At 43.3% G+C, this 21,637-nt stretch overlaps 1 protein-coding gene across 1 annotated transcript in view; it reads right to left on the reverse strand.

The window, feature by feature from the left end:
• Window positions 1–662: 662 nt before the first annotated feature.
• The window catches only part of CHP1 (calcineurin like EF-hand protein 1), a 45,920-nt gene continuing 24,945 nt past the window's right edge, over window positions 663–21,637 (reverse strand). Inside the window, exons 3-7 of the mRNA XM_003935696.4 lie at window positions 21,476–21,556; window positions 12,028–12,155; window positions 5,491–5,552; window positions 3,846–3,968; window positions 663–3,266 (exon numbers count right to left, since the gene is read on the reverse strand). Coding sequence (XP_003935745.1) covers window positions 3,213–3,266; window positions 3,846–3,968; window positions 5,491–5,552; window positions 12,028–12,155; window positions 21,476–21,556 — 448 coding nt within the window. The 3' untranslated portion in view covers window positions 663–3,212. The remainder of the gene's footprint in view (window positions 3,267–3,845; window positions 3,969–5,490; window positions 5,553–12,027; window positions 12,156–21,475; window positions 21,557–21,637) is intronic.

Genomic DNA, 21,637 nt, shown 5'->3' on the forward strand with positions numbered 1-21,637 from the left:
CTGAGACAGGAGAATTGCTTGAACCCAGCAGGCAGAGGTTGCACTGAGCCAAGACCATGCCATTGCACTCCAGCCTGGGCAACAAAGTGAGACTCCTCAAAGAAAACAAAACAAAACTAAAAATTAGCTGGGTGTGGTGGCACACACCTATAATCCCATCGACTTGGGAGGCTGAGGCAGGAGAATCGCTTGAACCTAGGAGATGAAGGTTCTAATGAGCTGAGATCATACAACTGCCCTCCAGCTTGGGCAACAAAGTAAGACTCAGTCTCAAAAAAGAAGTGAAAATGGGAAAAGCCCCGTAAAGGCAGAGTATGTCACCATTGAGGCTGCACATGAAGGAAGAGGTGGGCAACTTAGTAACAAGGAATAGACAGATACTGCATTTTTAGGCTTTTTCTATCTTTAAAGAATCAGGGAGTCAAGAATAGAAATTGCATCTTACCTGGAATGAATGGGAAGTGGCCATGGCTGACAAAACCGTGTCTAGAGGCTGAGAGTGCTGGCCCGTTGAAGAATGTTTCCACTTCATATGTCCAGGCAGCAGCGAAGTAGACTGCAGCTGACAGTACAAACTTGAGTAAGGGAGACACTGTGATTTCAAACTTGAAGAAGGGACTAAGTTACATAAAATTCTTGTAAAATGGACAAAATCAACCAAGTTATTTTGTTTCAACCACAAGTATTTATTGATGGATCAAAGATACAATTTTAATGGAACAATAAGGCACAACTGTGGATTAAAACAGTTTACTACACAGCCAAAAGGGGGGAAAAGCTATAACCTTAGGAACTTTAAATATGCAAATCAAGGAGCCTGTGAAGTACCTCTCTAATAGGTCAGTATTGGACATTCTTTCCTTTTACATAATTCCTATAATGCATCACTTGATCACAAAGTCTGACTGATACTTCATAAAGAATTCTTCATTAATTTATATTTTGAGCCATCCAGCCTGGCTACTTCCCTGTTCTCCACCCTTTTCCATCACTTTGCAGTGGTATTTTTTAGCAATCCCTTCCTAAAGACTTATGTACATATCTTCAATAGTTTTCCAAAGCAAGGAAACAAGCAAGCAAGCAAGCAATGAGTCAGAGTCAGCCAAGGGCAGATGTACAGATAAACAGACTCATAGAGACATACATTAGGATGGCAATAGTCTGAATCAATCAAGTCTAAACTAAGCTGACTTTGGCAGAAAAGTTGCTGTGGCCTGCTCAAAGACCTGTAATGCCACCTTAGGTTGTGCTACCACTGCCAGACCTCTTGTTTTTAAGGGATTAGTGGTGGTCTTTACAAGGAGCTAGGAAGCTAATGTAACCAGGCAGCTAATGATACAATGGTCAATTCTTTGGAGTTGTATTAGGAGCTGACTATGGCTTCCATCATTAATATCTGCACAGTGTGAAATTCATAAAGAATTTTGTGGCTGAGTGTGGTGGCTCACGCCTGTACAGCACTTTGGGAAGCTGAGGCACGAAGATCACCTGAGGTCAGGAGTTCAAGACCAAAGTGGCCAACATGGTGAAATCCCCTCTCTACTAAAAATACAAAAATTAGCTGGGTGTAGTGGTGCACATTTGTAATCCCAGCTACTTGGGAGGCTGAAGTGGGAGAATTGCTGGAACCAGGAGGCAGAGGTTGCAGTGAGCTGAGATGGTGCCACTACACTCCAGCCTAAGTGACAGAGTGAGACTCTGTCTTAAAAAAAAAAAAAAAAAAAAAAGAAAGAATTTTGTACAAAACCTCAAGACACTGAGGAAACAATCTTTAAATACTTTGGACTAAGATAACTTAGGCACTTCTGTAACACTAATCATTCTTTTTTTTATTTTTATTTTTTGAAACGGAGTCTTGCTTTGTCACCCAGGGTATTATGCAATGGCGCAGTCTCGGCTCACTGCAACCTCCGCCTCCCAGGTTCAAGTGATTCTCCTCCTTCAGCCTCCTGAGTAGCTTGGATTACAGGCACCTGCCACCACGCCCAGCTAGTTTTTGTATTTTTAGTAGAGACGGAGTTTCACCATTTTGGCCAGGCTGATCTTGAACTCCTGTCCTGTGAAATGCCCTCCTCGGCCTCCCAAAGTGTTGGGATTACAGGTGTGAGCCACCATGCCTGGCTCGTAACACTTTTTCTACTTGGAAATGTGAAGTGAAAAACATTCCAGTGCACATAACACTGAGGCACAAACCATGCTGCAAAGGTGTGAATGCATGAGGCTTTACAGGGTGCCCAGCCTCCTTGTGAAAAAAAGCTATGAGAAAGTTCCCAGGCATATTGTCAGAGCAGCCATTCTGGTGGTAACAGTGTCCCCAAACTAAGCAAACCTGTAGGCGTGTTGCTATTTTTTGATCAGTCAACACTGCATTAACAAGAGGAGCCACAGAGGTACAAAGTTGAGAATCAGAGGCCAGAGGTAGAGTGATGTGGGCAAGCAACCTAAAAGACTTGACTCCACACCTCTCACCAAGACCACCTCTCATGAAGGGGTATCTCTGCCCAGCAGCCCTTTGATGACAGAGCAGAGTGCAGAGGATGATCTTATACTTCTGAGAGAAGTGTTGGTTACCAAAAAGCTCCTGGAAAGGCAACATCCCAGAGGTTCATTTAATAGTGAAGGTAAATAAAAACTACCAGACCCCTGAACTATCCTGCCAAGTCAGAAATACATATATAGGGCACAGCTTGTGATGCCAAGTAAAACAGAGGAGATTTTGAGGCTTAATGAAAAGCAGAAAGACTGCCAGACTAAGTGAACAGTATCTTGGATGACACAGAAGAAGGAAGCAACGGCCATATAAAAAGGATAAAGCATGCTGGCAGGCTCGCTGGAGGGAAGACAGCAGGGCTACAGTCTACATCCAGTGAAAGAGCTTTGCTGGCTTGTTCTTGGCATGAGTCCCTCTCTCACTTTCTCAGACTGGATGGACGTGTGGCATTCAGCAGCAGAATGGGGAAGATGATATTTATAAATGAAGAACAAGTGAATAATACCGAACAGAAATAGACTGGGTGTACCATTCTGTAATGCCCTGTTTATACATCAAAGGCAGATTTGTGTTGACAGAACATATTCAGGGTTGTCATGCAACAGCAGTAGTACTTAGGGAGAAAGGGAATGATGGGGGAGAGGTGGGGTTGGTGGAAGGAGGACTTTCAAGTTCCAGTTCTTAAATACTAGACCTCAAGGAACAGTTTGGTCTCCGTCCTTTAGTGAAGAAATCGGATGCTCATTTTCTGTTCTACATCCACCTTCTCCAAAACCTGTGGGAGGAAACGAGTGACAGTTATGAAAGTTATAAAGGTCACAACACTCCCAAGCTTTTATCTGAGTTATGTTTTCCCTTCTCCCTCCTGTTCAGTGGAATTTTACTTTCTTTTTCTTTTTTTTAATTTATACAAAATAAAGATGGGGTTTCACCTGATGGCCAGGCTAGTCTTGAACTCCTGACCTCAGGTGATCCACCCACCTAGGCCTCCCAAAGTGCTAGGATTACAGGCGTGAGCCACTGTGCCTGGCCGGCCACGGTGGCTCACACCTGTAATCCCAGCACTTTGGGAGGCTGAGGTGGGCAGATCGTGAGGTCAGGAGTTTGAGACAAGCCTGACCAACATAGTGAAACCCCATCTCTACTAAAAATACAAAAATTAGCCAGGTGTAGTGGTGCATGCCTGTAATCCCAGGTACTCAGGACGCTGAGGCAGGAGACTCCCTTGAACCTGGGAGGCAGAGGATGCAGTGAGCCAAGATCGAACCATTGCACTCCAGCCTGGGCAACAAGAGTGAAACTGTCTCAAAACAAAACAAAACAAACAAAAAAACCTCAGAGATAAGTGACCAACCTTAACAAATTCTGTGAAAGATATGGCACTGTCCCCATCCTGATCAGCCTCCTGAATGGTCCTGTCTGCGATGCTGCCCAGCTGCTCATCTGAGATATTTACTCCGACCATCATGCGTAGCACCTGCAAGATCAACAGTCAGGAATGACAAGGGCCTTGGGAATCGGAGGGACTCTTCTACTAAGATTAAAAATAAAGCTATCACCATCCTCCTTTTCCTTTGATGACCACAAATACTGTCATGCACTGCATAATATTTGGTTAATGATCAGCTGCAATATATAGTGGTGGTGCCATGAGATTATAACACTGTATTTTGATGAGAACACATGGACAAAAAAAGGAGAACAAAAGACACTGGGGCCTACCAGACGGTGGAGGATGGGAGGAGGGAGAGAAGCAGAAAAAAGAACTACTGGGTAATAGGCTTAGTACCCAGGAGATGAAATAATCTATATATCAAACTCTCATGACAATAGTTTACCTACATAACTAACCTGCATATGTACCCCTGAACCTAAAAGTTAAAAAATTTTAAAAAAACATTACAACACCCTATTTTTACTGTACCTTTTCCATGTTTAGATACATGTATTTGTTTTGGGTTTTTTTTTTTTTTTGAGACAGGGTCTCACTCTATTGCCAAAGCTGGAGTGCTGTAGTGTGAATGTGGCTCACTGCAGCCTTACCTCCCACGCTCAAGTGATCCTCTCACTTCAGTCTCCCAAATAGCTGAGACTACACTACAGGTGCATGCAACCATGCCTGGCTAATTTTTAAAAATTTTTTGTAGCAATGGGGTCTCACTATATTGCCCAGGCAGGCCTTCAACTCCTGTGCCCAAGCAATTCTCCCTCTGCTGCCTCCCAAAGTGCTGAGATTCTAGGTGTGAGCCACCATGCCCAGCCAAAGATATGTTTAGATACACAAATACCATTATGCGTTCATACTATAGTATAGTACTATAGTATACTATACTGTATATAGTAGATACACATAACGGTATATAGTATAATATACTATAAGTACTACATATAGTATACTGCATATAGTAGTTAGAACAGTATATAGTTCTGCATATACTATATATGCTGCATATAGTATACTATACTGCATATAACAGATACACAAAATGGTATACAGTATAGTATACTATGCGCCACCATGCCCAGCTAATTTTTTGTATTTTTAGTAGAGACGGGGTTTCACCATGTTGACCAGGATGGTCTCGATCTCTTGACCTCGTGATCCACCCGCCTCAGCCTCCCAAAGTGCTGGGATTACAGGCTTGAGCCACCGCGCCCGGCTTTTTTTGTATTTTTAGTAGAGACGGGGTTTCACTGTGTTGGCCAGACTGGTCTCGAACTCTTGACCTCGGGATCCACCCTCCCAAAGTGCTGGGATTATAGGCGTGAGCCACCATGCCTGGCCCTAGTTAGCTTTTAAATATCGGCGATATCTGTCTATGAAAACGCAATGAGCTATTTCAAGTTTTTCCAGGGCATCTCCTTTGCCTTATAACTAGGTCAGGACTCTGCACATAACAGGTATTAAATAAATGCTTACTAAACAAAGAATAGTTCCTGCTCATAATAATAAGCAGGCAGGGTCCAAACACAAGTTCTCCAGGAGCTCTCCCACATACCTGTAACAGCTCATCACGGGAGATCTTGTCATCTTTATCCAAATCATATAGTCGAAAAGCAACTGTAAGGGAAAAACACAAAGTTAGTCGAAATTCTGTAGTGTGTTGCCCCTTCTCAAGGAACTAAATATATAAGACACTAGACAGAAAACTGACAGCCAATTAATCGATTTTTTAAGAATAACTGCCATTACTTGCAGGGCTTTAAAAAAATTATAACACTGAAGAACTGAGAATTGATGTGATCTTAGATTGCATGAAGTATGGTCTCTCTTCCAACAAATCAGAACACTTCATAAAAAGAAAGCCAAATGTCCTTTTTCTTAACCTAGAATGTTAAACAGCCCCCAAACATCCCTTACGTGATTTTGTAAGTTAGGTCACCTCACACAAACATCAATTCTACCAGGCACCACTCAGGGAAAACCAACAATAGGTGTCCCACAGGTACCATGAGAGCTGACAACACAAAGTACTACTTTGGGAATAGAGCCTCCTGGGCAAAATTGTCTCAAATTTCAAGTAATTCTCTATCACTTGGGAGTCCTGCAGATAAAGAAATTGAGTTTCAGTCTGGGCGAGGTGGCTCACGCTTGTAATCCCAGCACTTTGGGAGGCTGAGGTGGGCGGATCATGAGGTGGCAGTTCAAGACTAGCCTGGTCAACACCATGAAACCTCGTCTCCACTAACAATACAAAAAATAGCTGGGCGTGGTAGTGGGCCCCTGTAATCTCAGCTACTCAAAAGACTGAGGCAGGAAAATCACTTGAACCTGGAAGGTGGAGATTGCAGTGAGCTGAGACTGTGCCACTGCACCCCAGTCTGGGTGACAGAGTGAGACTCCGTCTCAAAAAAAAAAAAAAAGAAATTGAGTTTCAATAAATATGATGGCTCAGATGGTCTCCTGGTCTTATCATGTTTCTTTCTCTTTAAACCTTCTAGAAACTAGGATATATGAGAACTTTGCTTGGGTCCATATGAGAGAGAAATCAGAAGAGCAAAATCATTAAATTTCTACCATGCTGCTGAAAGACTACCAACAGAATAGCGTAATAACACTGGGTGATTTTATAGGCGCCATGAGAAAAAATCACCCTGAGGACATGAATGTCTTCTCCCACAACTGAATTTAGCATGGTTTTTAGGTTTTGAATCACTTGAAGAATGCCACTAAGACTGTGGGTCATAAATAGGGTGTCGCAAATACTAAAAAGCCTAAATCCACTGCACTAGAGCTATTAAGATCCACGGATTTAGACTCTGTCCTTAGGAACTCACTATCTCGTAGAGGAGAGCAATACACACAACCCCCTCAAATATATCCTAAGCTCTACAACACATCCAAAATGTAGGGGTAACAAAGTGTATAGCAGATGTAGCTTTTTGGTGGAGCTGGGGAAACATCAAGGAGAGGTTACATTTGAACAAGGCCTTGAAAGACAAATAAAAATGTGACAAGGGGTGAGCATTCCAAAGAGCTATTATTAGGCACAAAGGCATAAGAACATGGATTCCTATCTACAGGTTTAAATATCCTTGCCAGCGGCGGTGGCTCATGCCAGTAATCCCAGCACTTTCAGAGGCCAAGGCAGGTAGATTACCTGAGGTTGGGAATTTGAGACCAGCCTGACCAACATGGAGAAACCCCATCTCTACTAAAAATACAAAAAAATTAGCCAGGCATGGTGGTACCTGCCTGTAATCCCAGCTACTTGGGAGGCTGAGGCAGAAGAATTGCTTCAATCTGGGAGGCAGAAGTTGCGATGAGCCCATATTGCACCATTGCACTCCAGCCTGGGCAACAAGAGTGAAACTCCGTCTCAAAATAATAATAATAATAAAATAAAGAAAGAAAATAAATATCCCTTCCCTCCAAAATAAAAGGGTGAGTCCACTAAAAGATGAAGTAAAAATAGGCCAGGCACGGTGGCTCACACCTGTAATCCTAGCACTTTGGGAGGCCAAGGCTGATGGATTGCCTGAGCTCAGGAATTCGAGACCAGCCTGGGCAACAAGGTGAAACCCTGTCTCTACTAAAATACAAAAAATTAGCCAGGAGTGGCAGCATGTGCCTGTAGTCCTAGCTACTTGGGAGGCTGAGGCAGGAGAACGGCTAGAACATGGGAAGCAGAGGTTGCAGTGAGCTGAGATCATGCCCCTATACTCCAGCTTTGGCGACAGAGCGAGACTCTGTCTTAAAAAAAAAAAAAAAAAAAAAAAAAGGCCGGGCATGGTGGCTCATGCCTGTAATCCCAGCACTTTGGGAAGCCAAGGCGGGTGGATCACATCAAGAGATTGAGACCAGGCCGGGCATGGTGGCTCATGCCTGTAATCCCAGCACTTTGGGAAGCCGAGGCGGGTGGATCACATCAAGAGATCGAGACCATCCTGGTCAACAAGGTGAAACCCCGTCTCTACTAAAAATACAAAAATTAGCTGGGCATGGTGGCTCACGCCTGTAGTCCCAGCTACTAGGGAGGCTGAGGCAGGAGAATTGCTTGAACCCAGGAGGTGGAGGTTGCGGTGAGCCGAGATCACGCCATTGCACTTCAGCCTGGGTAACAAGAGCGAAACTCCATCTCAAAAAAAAAAAAAAAAAAGTAAAAATAATTTTAAAATCGAATTAGGCTTTGTAAGTTATATATCAGAATTCTGGAGAAAAGAAATAGCTAGAAGAGACTTTCTGATTTTTTTTTTTTTTTTTTTTTTTGGTTTGTTTAATTTGGTTAGCTTTTTTTTTTTTTTTTTTTGAGACAGGCTCCTTCTCTGTCTTCCAGGCTGGAGTGCAACAATCATGACTCACTGCAGCCTCAACCTCCCAGGCTCAAAGGATCCTCTCACCTCAGCCTCCAGAGTAGCTGGGACCACAGACACCACGCCTGGCTTTTTTTTTTTTGTGGAGAACAGCATCTGGCTATATTGCCCAAGCCGGTCTCAAACTCCTGGGCTCAAGCTATCCTCCCGCCTCTGCCTCCCTAAGAGCTGGGATTACAGGCTTGAGCCACAGTGCCCGGTGCCTAAAAACCTGTAGACCTCTTGAATTCTCTTATTTACCATGCCCTGGGGCATTCTAAGATGGATATTCTATACCTTTCACTTTTTTTTTTTTTTTTGAGACAGTCTTTCTCTGTCACCCAGGCTGGAGTGCCATGGCGCAATCTTGGCTCTCTACAACCTTCACCTCCCAGGTTCAAGTGATTCTCCTGTCTCAGTCTCCTGAGTAGCTGGGATTACAGGGATGTGCCACCACGCCCGGCTAATTTTTGTATTTTTAGTAGAGACAGGATTTCACCATGTTGGTCAGGCTGGTCTTGAACTCCTGACCTTGTGATCCACCCACCTCGGCCTCCCAAAGTGCTGGGATTACAGGTGTGATCTACTGCACGTGGCCTACACAAAGCATTATTATCACTTCACCAATGCAAAGAGAAAAGCAATAAGGTACCACTTCCAGGAGACAAACAGAAGATCAGAGGAGCACTATGTGTGCTTGGGTCTGTGCCTACGTGGGCACAGTTTTTAGCCTTGTTGATTGTGATTGAAATTCTCGGCGGGGTGCGGTGGCTCACACCTGTAATCCTAACACTTTGGGAGGCTAAGCCGGGTGGATCACCTGAGGTCGAGAGTTCGAGACCAGCTTGACTAACATGGAGAAATCCCATCTCTACTAAAAATACAAAATTAGCTGGGCATGGTGGTGGGTGCCTGTAATCCCTCCTACTCGGGAGTTTGAGGCAGGAGAATCGCTTGAAACCAGGAGGTGGAGGCTGCACTGAGCTGAGATCATGCCACAGCACTCCAGAACTGTGCAACAAGAGTGAAACTCCATCTCAAAAAAAAAAGTCCTCTCACTGTGGTACATAAAAGAAATAGAACAAGGTGTGTTCTGAGAGTTCCTGAAGACAGTATTCTACGCAAAGGAGAAACCATAATAAAATTTGGTTCCACTCTTCTGTAAACCCCACATTTCTTTTTTTTTTTTGAGATGAAGTCTCACTCTGTCGCCCAGGCTGGAGAACAATGGTGCAATCTAGGCTTACTGCAACTTCTGCCCCCCACATTCAAGCTATTCTTCTGACTCAGCCTCCTGAATAACTGGTATTACAGGTGCCACCACACCCAGCTAATTTTTTGTATTTTTAGTATCGACAGGTTTCACCATGTTGGCCAGGCTGGTCTTGAACTCTCAACCTCAAGTGATTTACCTGCCTTGGCCCCCCAAAGTGCTGGGATTACAGGCATAAGCCATCACACCTGGCCTGTAAATCCACATTTCTAAGTAACACATCCCCTGTCTCTAAGGTAAATGTCTCTCCGTGGCAAATGTGTTGCCCTGAGACATTGTATATGACATTCAATTGCCCTCAGTCTACAACAAGAGGCACCATCCTGCAGCTTATACAGCCCTGTGGGAAGTTCAAAGAGACGCAACAGATAGAAATTGAGGACTTTTCAGGCTCTTCCATTTTTTCTTTGGCCCCTGAATAGCTTTGGTTTTACTGGTTAAATTACATGAACATGAGCCCTACAGAGAGACTGCAACAGAATTCAAATTAATTTTTAGCTTCCTGTAAAAGTTAATCCAACGGCCAAGACTAAAGTATGTAATGAAAAAGACAGGCTGGGTATGGTGGCTCAGGCCTGTAATCCCAGCATTTCAGGAGGTCAAGGTGGGATGATTGTTTGCTTCCTGGATTTTGAGACCAATCTGGGCAACACAGTGAGACCGTGTCCGTACAAAAAATTAGAAAATGAAAAATTATCCTGCTGAGCAGTCTAGGAGAAAAAAAAAAATTAGTTGGGTGTAGTGCACACACCTGTAGTTCTAGCAACTTGTGGGGCTGAGGCAAAAGGATCACTTCAGCCCAGAAAGTCAAGGCTGTAGTGAGCCGTGATCATGCCACTGCACTCAGCCTGGGTGACAGAGTGAGACCCTGTCTAAAAAGAAAAAAAAAAAAAAAAAAAAAATTAAGAAAAAACAAAATAAACCCAAGCATAACCTGCATAGCACCTTGTTATTATTCTATCTCATCCTGAAATTTGCCATTTCTGTGCATTCCAACCTTCTTCCTTAGCAGAACCCCAACCATAGCATTAGGAGGGGAATCTCATTAGCCTAATCTCCTTAGCACTTGGCACTCTCCTGACCTAAACTGACTTATCAAAGCGAGGGGAAGGACTTACATTCCATGCTTGGGAGGAGTGTTGCTCAATTTCAATTTCAGTCTCGATCTCTCTCTACATATATCTCTCTTCCTCTACTGCCAGATGTGAACAAGAAAAAAAAGAAGCCCTGTTAACAACTGAGAGCTGTCATATGACCATAATACCTTAGGATAAAACAACTACAAGGATGGCAGAGTAAAGAGAAAAATCCCTAGTGCTTGAAACACAATCAATCCACCTGCTGGTCTAACCTGATTTGTAAAGTGAGCTACTATATTTCTTTATTGTTTAAGCCAGCTGAGTCAACTAAAGGCATCCTAAGACACCAGCTAACACCCAAATCCACTGGTGCTATTTGGAAGATTTTGTTTTCTTTCTTTTTTGAGACAGAGTTTCTGTTCCCTGCACTGAAGTGCAGTGGTGCCATCATGGCTCACTGCAGCCTCAACCTCTCAGGCTTAAGCAATTCTCCTACCTCAGCCTCCTAAGTACTTGGGGCCACAGATGCATGCCACCACACCTAGAAAATTTTGGTATTTTTATTAGAGATGGTGTTTCACCATGTTGCCCAGGCTGGTCTCAAGCTCCTGGGCTCAAGTGATTCACCTACCCTGGCCTCCCAACATGATGGGATTACAGGCATAAGCCACTGCACCCAGCCTTCAGTCAGTTTTAATACAATTTCAATTTCAAGTTGTACTGAATAAAAAGAGAAATTCAATTTCAATTTCCTGCAGAAGTGTTTTAAGGGATTGGGCAATATCATACATGAACCAGTAAGGGCAGAAGGGAAAGCAAACAAGTATTAAAGGAAAAGAGGCATGAGACATGGGTATAAAAATTAAATACAGCACTATATCCAGCTGTTCCCCCCTACTTAAGTCACATTCAGTGTCTATCAAATTCTAAGATGAGCTGAGGACTGCCATTATTCCTTAAAGGTAGGGCCTGTGTCTTGTTCACTATTGCCATGCTAGTACTTACTGCAGTGCCTGGTACAAAGTAGGTGCTCAGTGAATTATAATGATTCTAGGTAACACTTATTTAGTACCTAATATATGCCAGGCACTGTTTGAAGCACTTGACATTTATTCCCTCATTTAGTCCTCGCAACAGTTCAATGCAGAAGCCCTTAATATCCCATCTTACAGAAGAGAACACCAAAGCCCAAAGAGGTTAAGTATCTTGCCCAAAGTCACATGGCCAAAAAGAGGTAGATTAGGATTTAAATTTGACTAGTTTAGCTCCAGAGTCTGAGGTCTTAACCAGTATGTTCTTGTAAATGCTTGTTCAAATAATGAATGAGTAAATACATGATTTTTAAGAAATGAACAGCAAGTATTTTAAGCCAGAAGACTTTAGCTCCTTACAGTGCAGTTTGTTGCTCCGGCTGTTGAGTGGTTCGGGTCCATTCACATCTTTGCTCTTTTCATTATCCTCAATGGGGCGGAAATGAGCCAAAGTTCGCATGAATCCACGGAAGTTTACCTGGTCCTCTCTGATTGTGAAGTATAACAAACAGAACACCATGTCAATCACGACGATTATTTCTTACAAATTAATTAAATCAACAGCTTTAGCTACAATCATCTGAAAGTCCATTTAATGAGATTTCTTTCCATATGCATGGTACTTTGGCGCTTATAGTACCTTATCATCTAAGCCTCACCCCAACCTTAAGGGGTAGGTGCTATTACTCCCACTATTACTTCCACTTTATAAATGATTTAACCAGACTTAGGTAACAGGACTTACCAGGGCTACAGTTAGCTATTGAATTTACTTGTATCTCTTTTCCAAAAAACAGATGTAGAGTAGTGCCAGCACTATAAAAGAGAGCCAGAACTTGAACTCATTGCTTTGAACTCTGCAGCGAGCCACAGATTAAGTCAATTCAACCCAATGACTCCTCAGCAATCTCCCACATCTCTCCTGCAGTAATGTATACTAGGAATATTTTAAAATTAAGGTGCATTATAAAACAGCTGCTTTAAAAATAAAGTTTATTAAATTTTTAATTTTTATTTATTTATTGATTTTGAGATGGAGTTTCATTCTGTTGCCCAGGCTGGAGTGCAGTGGTGCAACCTCTGCTCACTGCAACCTCTGCCACTCTAGGTCCAAGAGATTCTCCTGCCTCAGCATCCCAAGTAGCTGGAACTACAGGTGCATGCCACCACATTCGGCTAATTTTTTGTATTTTTAGTGGAGATAGTGTTTCACTGTGTTAGCCAGGATGGTCTCGATCTTCTGACCTCATGATCTACCTGCCTCAGCCTCCTAAAGCACTGGGATTACAGGCATGATAGTGTTTCACTGTGTTAGCCAGGATGGTCTCGATCTTCTGACCTCATGATCTACCTGCCTCAGCCTCCTAAAGCACTGGGATTACAGGCATGAGTCACTGTACCTAGCCAAATTTATTTAATTCTAAAAGCAAACATATTTTTGAAAATTTGGAAAAAAGAAAAGTAGACAGAAAAATACTGATCCTGGGGCTGGATTTGGTGGCTCAAGCTTGTAATCCCAGCACTTCGAGAGGCCAAGGCAGGCAAATCACAAGTTCAGGAGTTCAAGACCAGTCAGGCCAACATCGTAAAATCCTGTCTCTACTAAAAATACAAAACAATTAGCCAGGTGTAGTGGCACAAGGCTGTAGTCCCAGCTACTTGAGAGGCTGAGGTGGGAGAATCACTTGAACCCAAACGGCGGAGGTTGCAGTGAGCCAAGAACATGTCATTGCACTCCAGCCTGGGCGACAGAGTGGGACTCCGTCTCAAAAAATAAAAATACTGGCTAGGCGTAGTAGCTCATGCCTGTAATCCTAACACTTTGGGAGGCCGATGCAGGTGGATTACTTGAGGCCAGGAGATTGGACCAGCCTGGCCAACATGGTAAAACCCAGTCTCTACTAAAAATACAAAAAAATTAACTGGACCTGGTGGTGGGCATCTGAGTAATCCCAGTTACTCAGGAAGGTGAGGCAGGAGAATCACTTGAACCCAGGGGACAGAGGCTGCAGGAAAAAAAAAAAACAAAAAAAAAAACGCCTAGCACAGTGGCTCACGCCAGTAATCCCAGCACTTTGGGAGGCCAAGGCAGGCAGATCACAAGGTCAGGAATTTGAGACCAGCCTGGCCAACATGGTGAAACCCCCATCTCTATTAAAAATAGAAAAATTAGCTGAGCATGGTGGCTGGCACCTGTAATCCCAGCTACTGGAAGCTGAGGCAGGAGAATCATTGGAACCTGGAAGGCAGAGGTTGCAGTGAGCCGAGATCGTGCCACTGCACTCCAGCCTGGGTGACAGGATGAAAATCCGTATCAAAACAGAAAAGAAAGAAAGAAAAAGAAAGAAGGAAACAAGGAAGGAAAGAAGGAAGGAAGGAAAAAAGGAAGGAAAGAAGGAAGGAAGGAAGGAAAGAAGGAAAAAGAAAGAAAGAAAGAAAGAAAGGCAGGCTCATGCTTATTCTCCCAGTTATTTGGGAAGCTAAGGTGGGAGAATTACTTGAACCCAGGGGGCAGAGGTTGCAGTGAGCTGAGATTGCACCACTGCACTCCAGCACAGACAGTGCAAGATCCCCATATATATCTATATGAATATATTTTCTTCTTGTAACTTTTCCATGCTTTTCAGATAATTACAAACATACTGTATTATGTAATTTGGTGTCCTGCCTTTTTTTTTTTTTAACTTCTAAGCATTTCTCCAATCAATATAAACACCTCGAAACATTTAAAATCCATGCATAATTCTGTGGACACATCATGATTTTATTATTCCCTTATAATTGGCCAATGTTTTGCTAAATAATATTTTGGGCCAGGCACAGTGGCTCAACCTATAATCCCAGCACTTTGGGAGGCTGAGGTGGGTGGATCACCTGAGGTCAGGAGTTCGAGACCAGCCTGGCCAACATGGTAAAACGCTGTCTCTACTAAAAATACAAAAACTAGATGAGTGTGGTGGTGTGTGCCTATAATCCCAGCTACTCAAAAGGCTAAGGCACAAGAACTGCTTAAACTCTGGAGATGGAGGTTGCAGTGAGCCGAGATCACACCACTATCCTCCAGCCTGGGTGACAGAGGGTGACTTCATCTCAGGAAAAAAAAAATATATATGTTTTGAAAGACCTCTTGTGTATAAAGCCTTTTTGGCACTTAAGCTTAGAGAAAATCTTTTTATTCTGCCACAGACTAATCAATTACCCTCTAAGAAATAATTCTCGAGGCCGGGCGCGGTGGCTCAAGCCTGTAATCCGAGCACTTTGGGAGGCCGAGGCGGGTGGATCACGAGGTCGAGAGATCGAGACCATCCTGGTCAACATGGTGAAACCCCGTCTCTACTAAAAATACAAAAAATTAGCTGGGCATGGTGGCATGTGCCTGTAATCCCTGCTACTCAGGAGGCTGAGGCAGGAAAATTGCCTGAACCCAGGAGGCAGAGGTTGCGGTGAACCAAGATCGCGCCATTACACTCCAGCCTGGTTAACAAGAGTGAAACTCTGTCTCAAAAATAAATAATAAGCCGGGCGCGGTGGCTCAAGCCTATAATCCCAGCACTTTGGGAGGCCGAGGCGGGTGGATCACGAGGTCAAGAGATCGAGACCATCCCGGTCAACATAGTGAAACCCCGTCTCAACTAAAAATACAAAAAATTAGCTGGGCATGGTGGCACGTGCCTGTAATCCCAGCTACTCAGGAGGCTGAGGCAGGAGAATTGCCTGAACCCAGGAGGCGGAGGTTGCAATGAGCCGAGATCGAGCCATTGCACTCCAGCCTGGGTAACAAGAGCGAAACTCCGTCTCAAAAAAAAAATAATAATAATAATAATAATAATTCTCAGCTGGGTGTGATGGCTCATGCCTATAATTCGAGAGGACAAGGTGAGCAGATCATGAGGTCAGAAGATCGAGACCATCCTGGCTCACACAGCGAAACCCCATCTTTACTAAAAATATAAAAAATTAGCTGGGTGTGGTGGCATGTGCTTGTAGTCCCAGCTACTTGGGAGGCTGAGGCAGGAGAACAGCTTGAGGCAGAGGTTGCAGTGAGACAAGATCACACTGCTGCACTCCAGCCTGAGAGACAGAGCGAAACTCTGTCTCAAAAAAAAATAATAAGGCCGGGCACGGTGGCTCAAGCCTGTAATCGCAGCACTTTGGGAGGCCGAGGCGGGTGGATCACGAGGTCAAGAGATCAAGACCATCCTGGTCAACATGGTGAAACCCCGTCTCTACTAAAAATAAAAAAATTAGCTAGGCATGGTGGCGCGTGCCTGTAATCCCAGCTACTCAGGAGGCTGAGGCAGGAGAATTGCCTGAACCAGGAGGCAGAGGTTGCGGTGAGCCGAGATCGCGCCATTGCACTCCAGCCTGGGTAACAAGAGTGAAACTCCGTCTCAAAAAAATAAAAATAAAAAATAATAATAATAATAATAATTCTCAAAACTTGAATGAAGATGTTCTTTAATAATAAAAAAAGATTCTCGTTAGTATAGTGGTGAAAATAAAAATTAAAAAAAAGAGCCTGGTGCGGAGGCACGTGCTTGTAATCCCAGCCACTTGGGAGGCTGAGGCTGGAGGAGCACTTGAGCCCAGGAGTTCTGCGCCGTAGTGCACTATGCCAATCGGGTGTCTGCACTAAGTTCAGGATCAATACGGTGACCTCCCGGGAGCGAGGGACCACCAGGTTGCCTAAGGAGGGGTGAACTGGCTGAGGTTGGAAATGGAACAAGTCAAAACTTCCTTGCTGATCAGTAATGGGATCGTGTCTGTGAATAGCCACTGCACTCCAGCCTGGACAATGTATAAAACAATAATAATAATAAAAGAATGTCCTATGTGACATAATATTTATCTAAGGCAGGTGGCCTGGTTCCTCTGGTTACATAAAAAAAAAATCTCGGCCGGGCGCGGTGGCTCAAGCCTGTAATCCCAGCACTTTGGGAGGCCGAGGCGGGTGGATCACGATGTCGAGAGATCGAGACCATCCTGGTGAACATGGTGAAACCCCGTCTCTACTAAAAATACAAAAAATTAGCTGGGCATGGTGGTGCGTGCCTGTAATCCCAGCTACTCAGGAGGCTGAGGCAGGAGAATTGCTTGAACCCAGGAGGCGGAGGTTGCGGTGAGCCAAGGTGGCGCCATTGCACTCCAGCCTGGGTAACAAGAGCGAAACTCCGTCTCAAAAAAACAAAACAAAACAAAACAAAAATCTATCTGTGCCCCACCAAATAGCTGAGGTATGTAGGGTCTCTTCTATAGACACGAAATTCAGGAACTTTCTAAAAGCACAATTCAAAGGCTAGCCTGTGAGCCATCTGTACTCAAAAGAATGACCTTGGCTGGGCGCGGTGGCTCACTCCTGGGACCAGATACCAGTACTTTGGGAAGCCGAGGCGGGCGGATCAATCGAGGTCAAGAATTCGAGATGAGCCTGTCCAACATGGCGAAACCTTATCTCTACTAAAAATACAAAAAACATTAGGCAGGCATGGTGGCATATGTCTGTAGTCCCAGATACTCGGGGAGGTTGAGGCAGGAGAATTGGTTGAACCCAGGAGGTGAAGGTTGCAGTGAGCCAATATCATTCCACTGCACTCCAGCCTGAGTGACCGAGGGATACTCTGCCTCAAAAAAACAAAACAAACAAACAAAAAAGAATGACCTTTTAGTTCTTCAAGGTATCTATATTGCCAATGGACCAGTAACTGGTCAAAAATGTAAGATCTGAGAAATCAAGTAATGTGGAGTAAAATTTAAATCATATGCCAGAAAAAACACATTAATGAGTATTGATAACATAAAGTTTCCGGGTAAAAAGGAATTAAATGACCATGGTCCACTTTCATACCTCACTCTTAAAATAAAAAAAATGTTTAAAAAGCCCCATGTGCATATGACTAGGGAAGAAAGAAAAACCCAGAAGCCAAATATATCTATGTGATTAGAGCAAGAGGCAGAGGTGCAGCTTGCTAAAAGCTAAGCAGTGCAGCCCAGAAGAGCCCTCCATTTCTTCGTATGCAGTCTGTCCCATTTCCTTAGCAGTCGATTGGTGGACAGAATGGCAGGTGATACTGTAGTCAGAGCAAATGTGGTTTAGCCTTACAAAACAGCTTCCCACAAGCTTGTTTCTTCAAGTAATCAATGGTGACTAAGGAACTCTGAAAAAAAGTTGGCACAGTGACTCTCCTGGGTTTAGTTTGCATTGCAAAAGGTTTGGATAAAAAGCTTAGCTGTTAAAGTTATCTCTGGACAGGGTTCAGTGCTTTGCAGGGGTAAAAGAGGAAGTAGGAAAAGGAAGAATTCAGCAGACACACCACACCTGAAATAAATAGGCCAGTTCAAGGAGAAAGAGAAAAATGAAGGAGGGCACAAGATTTTTCATTGTCAACATGATTTGATTCCTGCCTTTACATGAACTAACTTCCCCTTCTGACCTTTGCTCACATTTACTGAGTGCCCAACCCTCTCAACTAGCAAATTCCTTTGCTCTCAATTTAGAGTTCTAAAATTTCCACTCCAGGCATTTTATCTGACAGTGTCCTCACTGACAGTCTCATTATTAATAATTGGCACCCATATAATATTTTGAAGTCCTGTGGGTCATAAGACTATTCATATGAACCAGGAAGAGACTGTTTAGGAAATTACTTAAAACAAGCTTATATGTAAGCTTTATTCATGAAAGGTACCTAATCAAATCAATAAATATTTACTCAGCACTTTGAAGGCAGTGTATTAGGTAGTGAAGCACATCAAAAGACTACTTTCACGTTAGAAAATCCCACATTAAGAACAATCTACTTGACAAAGTGTGTGTGTGTGTGTGTGTGTGTGTGTGTGTGTGTGTGTGTGTGATGAGAACTGTATCTTTATTCAGTATCACAAAAGTAATATAAAGGCTGTGGAAATGTTCCAGATTAAAGGAGGCTAAAGAGCCATGACAACTGACCCAGAATAGATCCTGTACCGGAGGCAGGGAAGTACTATAAAACAAATTATTAGATGAAAAATTATTAGATGAAAATTGGAATATGAATATAAATTAGAATAAGATAGATAATATATTAATAAAACAGTAATAGATAATAGTATTTTTTTTAATATTCAGAAAGGATCTGAACGCAGATAATAGTATTTTATCAATGTTAAGTTTACTGAAATGGATAACTATACTATGGATATGTAAAAGAATGTCCCTTCTCTTAGCAAACACACACAGGTGTATTCCGAGGTAAAGGGTCATGACTATGCAACTTACCCTTAAATAGTTCAGAAATACAATTATGTGAACAAACATACACCAAAAAATTACATAAGTATATGTATGTACATATATATACATTCACACATAGGGTGTGTGTAGAGAGAGAGGAGAGAGACAGGGAAAAAATGTCTGCAAGAAAGGGTATGTAGAACAAGAGAGGGTATGCAGAACATTAGCAAGAGGGTATGTAGAACAAGCTGCACTGTTCAATACTGCAGTAACTTGTCACATGTGGCTATGTGTGCTGGAAACATGGTCAGTCTGACTTGATATGTGTTTAAATGTAAATTATCCACTGGATTTCAAAGACTAATTACAAAAACGTGTAGGCCAGGCATGGTGGCTCACGCCTGTAATCCCAGCACTTTGGGAGGCTGAGACAGGCAGATCACCTGGGTTCGGGAATTCGACAACAGCCTGACCTCAACATGGCAAAACCCTGTTTCTACTGAAAATATAAAAATTAGCTGGGCATGTGGTGGTGTGCGCCAATAATCCCAGCTACCTCAGAGGCTGAGGCAGGAGAACTGCTTGAACCCGGGAGGCAGAGGTTGCAGTGAGCCGAGATCATGCCACTGCACTCCAGCCTGGACCACAGAGTGAGACTCTGTCTCAAAAAGAAAAAAAAAAGGAAAATATCCATTATTTTAAATATTGATTATATATTGAAATAATATTTTAAATATATTAAATAAAATATATATTACTGTAATATTGGGGTTCAGGGGTTCAGGGTGCCCTTAGCTCCCCTGAGAGAACCTTTCTCCAGGTTTTCGGTCTCTTATCCTCTCAAGAATGAGAGAGGCGACCACAGTGCAATGCGCAGTAAATGCCAGACTCAAAAGTGTTTGTAGAAAGCGATTCATTTTCCATGCCTAGAGCTTTTTGTAAATAAAAAGTAAAAAATAAAAATAAAGTGACTTATTTAGAGAGAGAGAAACAGGAGAAGGAGAGAGAAATAAATAGCTAACTCTCACACTGAGTGAGAGAATCCAGAAAGATGGAATCCAGGAGAGGAAAGCAGCTTCCACACTGAGTGGAAGGGAATAGAGAGAGATGGAGTTTAGTAGGGGAAGACAGGCTTCCACAAAGGGAGTGGCAGGGGACTCCAGAGAGAAAATCCAGGAGAGAGAAAAACAGCTTCCTGGAGGAGCACCAGAGTGTTCGTGGAAGGGGATCCAAACATGGAGTCCAAAGAGATGTGGAAGAAGGGGACTTTTAACCTGGGAGGAACCCCCACCTTCTCTAAGACTCCTGGCCAATGAAAGGAGTTCTTTGAACTTCCACTGGATTTACTGACTTTTTGTTTCTTCCCAAGCCGGTGAAATTTAAATATAAACCATTAAATCTCCCGGAGGGAGAGAGATGGGACGGGGACAGGACACCGGAAAATGCTTGCCCTTAAAATTACGCCCCCTTGTGGACCCTGGAAAGAGAACACCTTCCCTCATTACCAAAGTTTACTTTTTTTTTTTTGAGATGGAGTCTCGCTCTGTCGTCCAGGAATGCAGTGGCGTGATCTCAGCTCACTGCAACCTCTGCCTCCCAAGTTCAAGCGATTCTTCTGCCTCAGCGTCCTGAGTAGCTGGGATTACAGGCGTGTTCCACAACGCCTGGCTAATTTTTTGTATTTTTAGTAGAGACAGGGTTTCAATGTGTTAGCCAGGATGATCTCGATCTCCTGCCCGGTGATCCACCCACCTTGGCCTCCCAAACTGCTGGGATTACAGGCATGAGCTATCACACCTGGCCTATTTTTACTTTTTCAATGTGGTTTCCAGAAAATGTATAATTATTTATATGGCTTGTATTATATTTTTATTGGCTACCACTGAGAGAGAGCACACAAATGAGGCAAAACATTGACATTATAACAAGAGATGCATCAGGGCAATAGATATACAAGTATTCTTTTATTCTTTGTACTGTTTTTCACTTTGCAACTTTTCTGTAAATTTGAAATTATTTCCAGATAAACATTTTTTTTTTTTTTTTGAGATGGAGTTTCACTCTTGTTACCCAGGCTGGAGTGCAATGGCGCGATCTCGGCTCACCGCAACCTCCGCCTCCTGGGTTCAGGCAATTCTCCTGCCTCAGCCTCCTGAGTAGCTGGGATTACAGGCACGTGCCACCATGCCCAGCTACTTTTTTGTATTTTTAGTAGAGACGGGGTTTCACCATATTGACCAGGATGGTCTCGATCTCTCGACCTCATGATCCACCCGCCTCGGCCTCCCAAAGTGCTGGGATTACAGGCTTGAGCCACCGCGCCGGCCAACATTTTTTTAAAGTCTAGTTTTACATCAATAATAAGCACAGATTAAAGACAGAATTTTGAAGATAGGCTCATATATCTATTTGAAGTTTAAAACACACAGTAGGTTAGAATAGAAGAGATATTCTAGAAATGTCAAAATTAGAAATGCGCAATATAATCAGGGGATCTCACAGTCTGAGATGACACAACCAATACCATTATTCCAGGTTAGCAAATAATTTAGGCTGTGATAGCTTCAGGAACGAAGTCCAAAAACTGAACTGACTCACCCCTCTGGAAAGAAGGCATTGATGATCCGGTCCCCCAATGGGTTGATGGCAAGTTCTGGAATCCTCTGGAAATCTTCCCGGCTGCCAAGAGATTCACCTTGAATTAGAGACCATTGCCCTTAGCTTGAACTCCTTAAATCAGGAGGTAACAGAGTGTAACCT

Source organism: Saimiri boliviensis, chromosome 2, assembly GCF_048565385.1.
Source record: "Saimiri boliviensis isolate mSaiBol1 chromosome 2, mSaiBol1.pri, whole genome shotgun sequence".
NCBI lineage: Eukaryota > Metazoa > Chordata > Mammalia > Primates > Cebidae > Saimiri > Saimiri boliviensis.